Raw genomic sequence first — 10019 nt, 5'->3', positions numbered from 1 at the left:
ACATACATACATACATATGAATTTAATTTGTTTATCAGTTTGGTGTTTCCCAGGTTTGGGGACAAGCCTGGTAATGAATTACTATTAACAGTAACTATATGTAACATGTAGAAACTAAACATGAAAAAATGGGGCACATGTTAAGAAGGAAAAGAAGAAATATAGTATATAAAAAAAGAAACAGAATATACTACTTGACTCTTATAAAGTATAGATGGTCATAATAATGTAAATATTGCAGATTAATTAGAACTTATGATATAATTTTCTACACAGAGTACATATGGGGGAGGCAAAGAAAAAGTAAAAATAAAATAAGGTCCACAACTGCTACATCAGTAACAATAAATGCACGTAGTTTGGAAAGACAGAGGTAAATGCTCTGTAAAAGATATGAAAGGAGCTGCTGAGAGACATGATAGGTTTGTTGTTTTTTCTTTGTAGTATTCAAGCCTTGCAGTATTGCTTGATTTTTAAAAAATTTTTTTTAAAACTATGTAACATTACCATTAAAAATAAATTTTGCGATTACATCAGCCACAGTGGACAGGGCTACTAGGTCCTGGCTGCACGAGTCTTAAGCCAGGTTCTGCCTCAGTTAGCCAGAACAATTCTGGGGGAGAGTGAACTTTTTCCAGGAGCTGGGCACGAACCACTTCATTGGTGACCTTGCTTCTGAAGAGCCCCTTTCCTCGCCTAAGCCCTCATCCATGCAAATTATTATCTTCATTTGTTTCTCCCTGGGTGACTAAGAGACCATGAAAGCTGGATGCCGCCTTTCTCATCTCTGCTTCTCCCCAATACCCACCAGCCCCAGGCCCAGCCCCCAGCCCAGAACCAGGCAGGTGCTCAGTGTCTGGCAATTCTCTCCTATGTGAGAGGAAGCAGAGGGGGCAAGAATCCCTCACAAAGCAAAAGTGCTGTGGAAAGAGACAATCAGCTGAGTGTGGCAAGCAGGTGGCAAGGCCTACCCTGACCGACCTTGCAACTCCTTCAACCTTGTGCAACAGTTTGTCTCACCTCTTTTTTGCCATCCCCGAAGCCTCGTGGCCATAGGAGCTTCCACCTTCCCCCCACAGCTGGCCCAATGCACTCCTCTTGCTACCATGGGCAACCCAGAGGGTCCAAATGGATTGCTCCAATAAACTCCCACAGAAACCACAGCCACTTTTGGAGGAGCACTGTCACGTGCCACACACTTCACTGAGTGCTTTATGTGGCTCATTTAACTCTCATAGAAGCCCATGAGTCACACACTGGTCCGCTCCTCCTGCTTATTCTGCTAGTGAGGGAACTGAGATTACAGAGGCTAAGTACTTTCTGGAACCATCAGCGAAATCCCCCAAAACTGACATTTGCTTCCCATGGTGCCAGTGCTGGCTGAGACATCTGAGAAAGCCAAGGCTAAGAGTGGAAAGCATCTCCCCAGGATTGAAGCAGAGCTGGTGGCGGAGTTTGCACTGGAACCATCCCGACTTCTGGCCCAGTGCTTGCCCAGCCATGGTGCATGCTTGCCTCCACTAGCCTGTCTGTAAATGAGGCAACAAGCAATGCCGCGAGTGACCCAGCCAGATCTGGGGTGAAGGGTAAGAAACTGGCCCTCCTACCTTTCCAGCACCACTCTCTCCACTGACCACGATAGACTGGTTGACTGGCTCAATCAGGCTCTTGACATTCTTGTAGGTCTGTTCAGCCACAGTGAAGATGTGGGGCCTCAGTCTCTGCAATGTCGAAGGATGAAATGTAATGCCAGAGAAAGCCTGTTACCGGAGGAGTTGATACAATAATGGCTCAGATGGGGAGGCTGCCAACAGAAATACCAGGAGTCTTCCTCCAGGAAAACCTCCTGGGTGGAACAGTGTTGGGTCCAGCTGAGGGGCTCCTCCTACCCAGTGGCTTCACTCATCTTCTCTCAGCCTGGATGCAGGGCTGGCCTCGAGCAATCTATGGCATTAATCTGTGCTCTCATCTTATCTTGCTTTAATAATCTTATTCTGGTGCTTATTATTTCAAATTATTATACTTTGCAGTCTGCCAAAACTTTCTTACAAGTTACTGTCTAAGAAATCTATGCATTAGTTGGATAGCTACCCTTATTTTAGATGAGGTATCTGAGGATCAGAAGCATTAACAATTTTCCAATGCTACTTAGTGAGTAGAGCCATGTAATTTGAGTATCAAAGCCACTCTTCTCCTTTCCTTAACAGACGCCAACTGTGCTCAGCGTGCTGGGCATCACGCTGAGCACTGGGGAAAGAATGGACCATGACCAGGCCTTTGCCTTTGAGGGGGAAGGCAGACATTGGATGAGAAGAAGACTCTCAGGACAGACCTCTCTGGACTGCACTTGGATACTTCCCCATGCATGAGCTCTGTATGGTACCTTGCTGGCCCAGCCAGCAACAATCACTTATTGCCTCCTGAGGGAGCAAGCACCATCAGGACGGTGTCAGAGCTGCCCTTTCCATCTGCCCTTCCCTGGCCACCTCTCACTTGGACTGTTACAAGACTTCCAATTATTCCTTCTGCCTCATCTTCCTGAACCAACTCCCAGAGTAATCACTTCCCCAGCGGGCTCTTTTTACAATCCCACCTCTACCTGGATAAAGCAGCTGTGGATTCGTCTGCTGTAGTGCTTCAGACCCTACCCAAACACCCTGGCTCTCTCCTCCTTTACCTTCACCCACAGCCTCCCTCCTGTTGGCAAGTTTGCTCTTGCCTCTCACTGAGCGCATCAGCACTTTAACACTCCCATTCTCTGCCTGCACCATCATTACTGATGTATTCTCATGCAAGCTGAACTTTCTAGGGCAATCCCTGTCTGCACATAATTTTTCTTCTGAAAAGGCCCGTTAAGTGTACAAATATATCTTTGTAAATCCTTTCCTATTAACAAACCCATCATTAGGGAAAAAAAAGTCCTTTGCTCTATGCCTATTTTAGATTGTAAACTCAGTTAAATAAATATTCAGCTCAGGCCAGGGATTTAGCTCAGTGGTTTGACTGCATGCCTTGCAAGCACAAGGACCCGAGTTCAATCCCCAGTACAATAAATAAATAAATATTCATCTCTTACTCTGTACCTTCTGTTCTTCAGCCTTCCCCCCCACCCCCAAGACAGGTTGGCCTTGAACCTACTACATAGACCAGGCTGGCCTCAAACTCTCAGCGATCTTCCTGCCTTAGATTCCTGAGTGCTGGGATTACAGTCATGTACTACCACATCAGGCTTATAGCCACTGATATATTTTTTTCCTTTGTGTCCAGATTTTTGAGAGCTTCTATTAGGTGGGGCCACACTAGCAGGCTTTGAATGACTGCATAGCTGGTGAACAGATGGGTAAGGATGGGAAGATGTAGCAGGGGTTTGGGAGAGCCCAGGGATCTGAGAGGCAGAGCAAACAGCTGAGCCTTACCTGGGGCTGAGGTGCAGCATGGTACTCTCTCATTAGCTCTGGTGTGTAGAGCTGAGGGACTGGCTTGAAGGGGTTCAGAGCTACCAAGGTGCAGCCAGCATTGGTGTAGAACGTGTCTGCCATGTACCGGGCTTGCAGGCACCTAAGGACTGAGGCAGAGATGCCTTTAGCAAAGTCTGGTTCAAAACCATGCACACAAGCCAGGCGTGGTGATTCATGCCTGTAATTCCAGCACTCGGAAGGCTGAGGCAGGAGGATACATAGCGAGTTCCAGATCAGTCTCAACTACATAGTGAGACCCCGTCTCAAAAAAACAAAACAAAAAAAACAAACCAAAAAAACAAAACTATGCACACAGACACACACCAGCCTAACAGCCCTTCCTCTGTAATTAGCCAAGTGCCATTACATTCCAGCAGTTCCCTGATGAGCAGATACAAGATCTAATTAAGACGAGCCCCAAATCTGGAGCAAAGCCTGCCCTGAGGAGCCAACGTACAGCTGCCAGGCTCCCTTGGGCTGAGGTCTAGATCATGCAACTGGCCCTAGGTCAACAGTCTTGCCCTTCATGGTATGCCCTGGGGAAGCCACACTGGACACCCTTGTCACACCGCCGCCCTCTTGGAGATAGCCCTCCAGAGAGGGAGGCCCATACCTGTCTCCAATGTCACAGGATTCACCTTGGTCAGGTCATCCAGCTGGTGCAGTGGGGCCTCCCTGCCCAGGAACTCCTGCAGGTCTTCTCTGAGGGACACCCTGCTTTGGCCATCAGAGCCTGAACTGTGGTCATCCACCTGCAGGGAACAACATGAAAGCCAAGGGGCTGAGACTCAAACATCCTGGCAGCTAATAAAGGCAAAAGCCTGCAGAGTAGAAAGGACAGGCCTCTGGGATCAGAATAAGGTTGGGGTCTTTGAGTTCTGCCATTTACTAGCCCCGTGAGGCTAGGTAATCCAATAGCTATGCCTCAGCTTCTTTATTTTTTGTACACGAAGGATGACAAACCTAACCCACAGAGCTACTGGGAAGGAGAGACATATGAAAGCATTGTCAGAACCTTGCACACAATAAGTGTTCAATAAATGCTCTCCTGCCTCCTCTGCCAAGAGCTCCAGCTGAGTCAGCTTCCAGACTACCAGCCTTACTGGGCATGGCAGGAGTGGGGCCCAAAGGAGGGGCTGCTACAGAAGTATGGTAAAGGAAAGGGACAGGCCTCATTTGAAAGAGACAATTCATCTTGTTCAGAACAGCTGAACCTTCCCTGAGAAGCAGCCCCATGCTTTTATCACTTGCCTCTCAGGGCTTCAATTTAGCCAGACTAATGAACAGGTTCCTCTACCCCAGGTCTGTATAGCAGCTGCCTGGCTCAGAAGGCTGGATGAAGCCAAGAACGAGTAGTGAGAGGAATAGGTTCCTCCTTCACTTTTTGGGGGAATGGGATGGGACAGGGTGGGGTGTGCGATCAGGGACTGAAGCCAGGATCTTCACATTAAGCTATACCCCTGTGTCTTAGTTTTCTTGTTGCCGAGACAACATCCATAGTTGAGGAAAAGTTTATTTGGCTCACAGTTTATAGAGGTTTCGGTTCATGTTGGCTGGCTCCAAGGCAAGGTGACATGGCAGAGGGGAACACAGAGGAAAAACAGTTCATGGCAAGCAGAAGGCATCAGGACAGTGAAGTGGCAAAGAAGCAGCAAGCATTAAGCAGTGACAATAGCAGCTTTTTTTGTTCCTTATATTTTATCCATTCACACCCAGGGTGGAATCCCTTAATCCGAGTATTGCACCATGAATCAATCCCAGCAACACACACTTAATCCCAGCATCACACTCTAGATCAAGCTACCTCTGAACAGCCCCACCTATGACCATATGAGGCTATGCGGGGACATCTAGACACAAGCCATAACACCCTGGCCCTTTTTATTCTGAAACAGGGTCACACTAAGTCGCCTGGGCTGACTTGAACCTGCAATTCTCTTGCCTTATCCTCCCAGAGGGCTAGGATTATAGATGTGTGCCACTACTGGAAGCTCAAAACCACCTTCTGAAGTATGAAGGATGTGATATGACATGTGTTTCCAAGGAGTCTGGTGAACCCTCAAAACTTCAAGCCCCTCAGGGAAACACACTAAGGTAGTAAGTTTCATCTAAGAGGCCCAGTAATGAGTTTCTTCCAAAAATATTGCCAATTCTCTGAACTTTAGACCCACCATTATACACAAAGCAGGCTCTTGCCCTGTAGGCTGCCACAGTAAGCACAGCTGAAGCCAAGCAAATCCCTCTGTTCTTGTGAAAAGAAAAAAACCCACTAACCCAGCTACAATTTATGATCAGCTCCAATCCAACTAGAGGCAGCTGAATATAATGACCAAGAGCCTGGATTTGAAAGCTAAATCACCTAGGTTTGAATCCTGATACCACCACTTAAATTGTATAGTCTTACATAAGTTCTCAAAACTATCTGTGACTTAAATTTTTCTCTTCTGTGAAATGGGAATGGTGATTACATGTACCTCATAGATAATAATAAGCACATAAAAAGTGTGGTGGCACACACCTCTAATTACAGCATTCTGGGAGGCTGAGGTAGGAGAATTACAAGTTTGAGCCCAGCCTGGGAACTTGGTGAGACCCTACCTCAAAACAAAATACAGTAAAAAGGGCTTGAGATGTAGCTCAGTGCTATGGCCCTGAGTTCAATCCCAGCATCACACTCACACACACACACACACACACACACACACACACACGGGGTGGGGGTGGAGGTTAGAGAGGCATCTGGGACATGACAAAAGTAGTTAGCTATTATTCTTCTACTGGGAGAAGTGGCTATTATTAGTCAAATTTTATAGCCAGGCTTTAAAACTGTGCATCTCTTAAGCCTGTAATTCTGCTTCTCACAGATATCTTATGCAAAGGAACATTTGTATATAGAACCATTTATAATTATGAAAATTAAAAACTACAGTGTCCATGTAGTAGACTGCTTAAATTATGGTACATCTACACAATGGATGCAGGTTACCAAAAAATGTAACTTACATGTCCTTAAAATATATATTTAGGGAAAAAATAGGACATTCCCTAAAATGTTGGTTATTTCTGAGGAGTATGATTATGAATAATTTTAGTGTTCCTTTTGCTTATCCTTATTTTCCAAATTTCTGATAGTGACTGTGACCTTGAGTAAGTCATTTAGCCTCTCTGATCCTTATCTCCTAGAATGGGGACATAATAACATTGTCTAGTGTACAACACTATACATTTCTCAAGGGAATGTGAGAACAAAATTACATATAGCATTGAGTGTCCTATATAACAAGGGCTCACCACAGGGGAGTTGATAGTATGGTTATGGTAAACATAACTACTTTTAGGAAGAAAAAGTATTCAAAATAAATACAAAAGTCTGCTTCTCTCCAGTCTCCAGGCCTGTTTTTTGAACCAGATGATAGGGAGGTCAAGCAGCAGCGTGTACCGTGAGTCCTTTGAGGCTGGCTAGCTCCACACTTGGCTGGCCTGTTGATGCAGGACTTCACTACACTGTAAAGTATGTGCCTCAGTCCAGTCAGTGCCAGGAATACTTAGAGGATTTGGAGTCCTACAGGACAGGGCAACAGCAGAACTTCCAGAGAAGCACAGGCCTGGAGTACAGGCAGGTTTCATGCACCCCATAATCCACTCAGAATCTTTCTGCAGTTTCATGCAAGTCACTTTCTCTCACATTTTTGCAGAGGCTGACCTCTTTGCCTGAAATGCTTATTGACCATCTCCACTTCACTAATTTTTTCTTATTCTTTAAGATTCAGCTTCAAAGAACTCTCTTTTTGGATATCCTCAGCTTCCACTGCCCCTCAACAATGTAGGCTGGCAGGGACATTGCTCAAGACTTCCTCTCTGTAAAGTCAACAAAGTGACCTAAGGATTCCTTTATCTATCTCACCTTATCCCTCCCAAGGAAGAGTTAAAAATGAGAGGGATTCCAATTAGAGCTCAAGAGCACTGCAGTGACCACTAAAAAGGCCAGAAGAAAGACATTTAAGGAGTCTTTCCTGTTGTTCCAGGTGAGAGCAGCAGAAACTTCATTCAGGCACATGAAAGATGGGAAGGTGCTTCACACATTTGAGGGCTGGGTCATATAATGTTGACGTACGTGCTGGAGCATCCTGCTTCAATGTGGTCAGCCAGGGTTCTGGGTCACGGACCCAAAGAGTGCTATCCACTTGGTCATGGGGCCATAGGCATCGCTCCAGCAAAGTGCTCAGGTCTGGAGGAGTCTCAGACGAATCATCCTAGAGCCTGTGAAATGAGAATGAAGTCAAGGGCCACACACAGGTGAGAACTTCTAGGTGACTCATTCCTACTCCTTCCACCAAGCAGTAACAAAATGAGAACTAGGACAGGCCTGGGCTAAGAGTGAGAGTCTGTCCTTTTTCCTAACAATTATGGAACAAGGGAAACTTGTTGAGAGCCTCCAGATTCCCCCAGGCTACTTTTTGAAGTTTTCCTTGCAGTAAATCCTCAGGGTCAGTTGTATTAATTTAAGGGTTAGGTGAGGCTACAAATCTTCTGAGTCAGTATGCTGTGGAGGTTAAAGACACTGAGGAGACTGAGAACTTCATGCCCTCTCTTTTTCACTGGATGAAACTATCCTATTTCAGTATAGTCAGTAACTGGGTGGGGAGAAAAGGCTGGAGTCAACTCCTGACATAACAAGAAAGCTGTTGTATAGGAGAGAAATTATGGTTCAGCCATTCACTGGGTGTGTGACCTTGACTAGCCATTATCACCTACCTCCAATACTTTGAAAATTGAGATCATTAAATATAATTTGCAAAGAGAGTAGTTGTGAAGGTCAATGAGGTCATGTCTTTTTTTTTTCCCTCCTACTGGGGATTGAACTCAGGACCTTGTGCCTGCCAAGCAGGCACAGGGCCACTGAGCCACAACCCCCAGCCTAGTAAGGCCATGTTTTGAAAGCACCATTCAGAGTGCAAATGTGAATATTCACTGAGGATGAATTGGGTTAGCACTACAACTAGGGTTACTAATCCATCTAGGGGTGCTAAGCAGGTGGACCAATCCAGTGTCAACTCCAAGGAGGTGAGATGGTGGACTTGTCTTTGAAGGATGTTGACCTTCAGACTTGGAAGTTCCCAGGCCTCAACACTTTCCCCAGCAAGGAGCGTGGGAATGAGGGACACCTGTAAATGGATTAACCCTAACAGACCAGAGACTTTCTAAGGCTCTGAATACATCTAGTCTTTTAAAGAAGCTAGAGACAGGGACTTCCATGGAAACTAGAAAATGACAATTTGGGTAGAAAAAGGTATCAGGACTGTATGAGACACCTGCACTCTGGACACTGATGTTACCCCAGTCCAAGAGACAGCTATGCAGAGGTCTCTGGAGACTCAGTGAGAACAAACCTCCCTCAACTGGTGGCTCATGGAGAGAGGTTAAGTCCAATGGGAGATGGGGGAGTTAGAATTGTTAGAATTTCAGCTTTAGGAGCTCTCTAAAGAGTATTACTTTTCTTCATTTGCAAAGGGAGTAATAACATCCAGGCCTCACCGGGGCTAAATTGTCTCAAACGGGATAGTCTCTGTGAAAGCTTTGCAAATTTGGCTTTTACCATGCAGTATCAGCTCCAGCTGGGGTCAAGTCAGAGTAAAGCGGTTTTCTCCAGTTAGTCTGTTTCCTGCTCTCTCTGTTCGCGGTTACCAACAAGAATTTCTGAAAAGGGTGTGACCACAGTGGGCAGAAGGGAGTAATGAATAGGTGCAACACTGAGTCTAGGCAGGTGGCAACCTGATCACCACCACCACCTCCTTCTCCTCCTCCCGCTTCAGTTTCTTTCTTGGCTTGGAGGGCAGACGCGGGAGAGACCTGGGTAAGGGTCCTGGGAGCCCAGCCGGCTCCACTCTAGGTTCCTGGCGGGAACCACTACTACTGGTCTGGGCGACGTGCCCGCGGTGCCCAGGGCAGCATGCCGCTCCGGAAGCACCTGGCTCAGGGAGAGTACGTCCTCTAGGGAAGGTGGACACGACCCTAGCAAGGGCGAGGTTTCCCTGATGCCTCCCAGGACCAGCCCTCCCCGCCCCGTCCCTGAATAGGGAAGGGAAAGGAGGCGTCTGGATCCAGTCTGCCAGCCGGGACCCCCTCCCATTATGGGTCACTCCCTGCCGGCAAAGTGGAAAGGTGGAGGATGACCGTGAAAGGTCCTTGCTCTTGGCTCTTGCCAAGAGCAGGACTACCTTCACCTAGGACGAGAGCGAGCAGAAAAGGAAAATGTAGAGGGAAAGGGCTCGACGATTTGGGGAGGAAAGAGGGAGGTGCCCCCTTCCACCTCAGAGCTGCGGGCCAACCAGCTTCCTTGCCCCTTACCGGCCGTGAAGGGTTTTGATCTGGGCTGGGGTGACACTCACCGCTCCCACGCCCCGATCTACCTTGCGCGCAGACCCCGCCGGCCCGACCGCAGGGCGCGCCAGCCGGCTAAGGCGGCGGGAAGATTCCGCAGAGGGAAGAGAGGCGAAGGTGGGGTCGAGCCGGGAGGAGAAAGAGCCGGACTGGGACGCACCCGTCTGGCTGCGGCTCTGA

General features: G+C 47.2%; 1 protein-coding gene across 10 annotated transcripts in view; it reads right to left on the bottom strand.

The window, feature by feature from the left end:
* Window positions 1-10019, bottom strand: part of Myo19 (myosin XIX) — a 41291-nt gene that overhangs the window by 22431 nt on the left and 8841 nt on the right. For 3 of the 10 annotated variants that reach the window (XM_010626774.3, XM_010626776.3, XM_010626775.3), the window contains 5 exons: window positions 9055-9155; window positions 7573-7718; window positions 4072-4210; window positions 3417-3565; window positions 1608-1721 (listed from right to left, as the gene is read on the bottom strand). In XM_010626774.3, coding sequence (XP_010625076.1) covers window positions 1608-1721; window positions 3417-3565; window positions 4072-4210; window positions 7573-7584 — 414 coding nt within the window. In that variant the 5' untranslated portion in view covers window positions 7585-7718; window positions 9055-9155. Of the gene's footprint in view, window positions 1-1607; window positions 1722-3416; window positions 3566-4071; window positions 4211-7572; window positions 7719-9054; window positions 9156-9847; window positions 10009-10019 lie in introns of those variants that run through there. The other 7 variants (XM_010626772.2, XM_033762919.1, XM_033762918.1 and 4 more) reach the window with 5 other exon arrangements.

This window comes from Fukomys damarensis, unplaced genomic scaffold (genome assembly GCF_012274545.1).
Source record: "Fukomys damarensis isolate Sample0158 unplaced genomic scaffold, DMR_v1.0_HiC HiC_scaffold_13, whole genome shotgun sequence".
Classification (NCBI taxonomy): domain Eukaryota; kingdom Metazoa; phylum Chordata; class Mammalia; order Rodentia; family Bathyergidae; genus Fukomys; species Fukomys damarensis.
The sequence above is the reverse complement of the archived record's forward strand: the minus strand, read 5'-3'. Positions and strand labels throughout refer to the sequence as shown.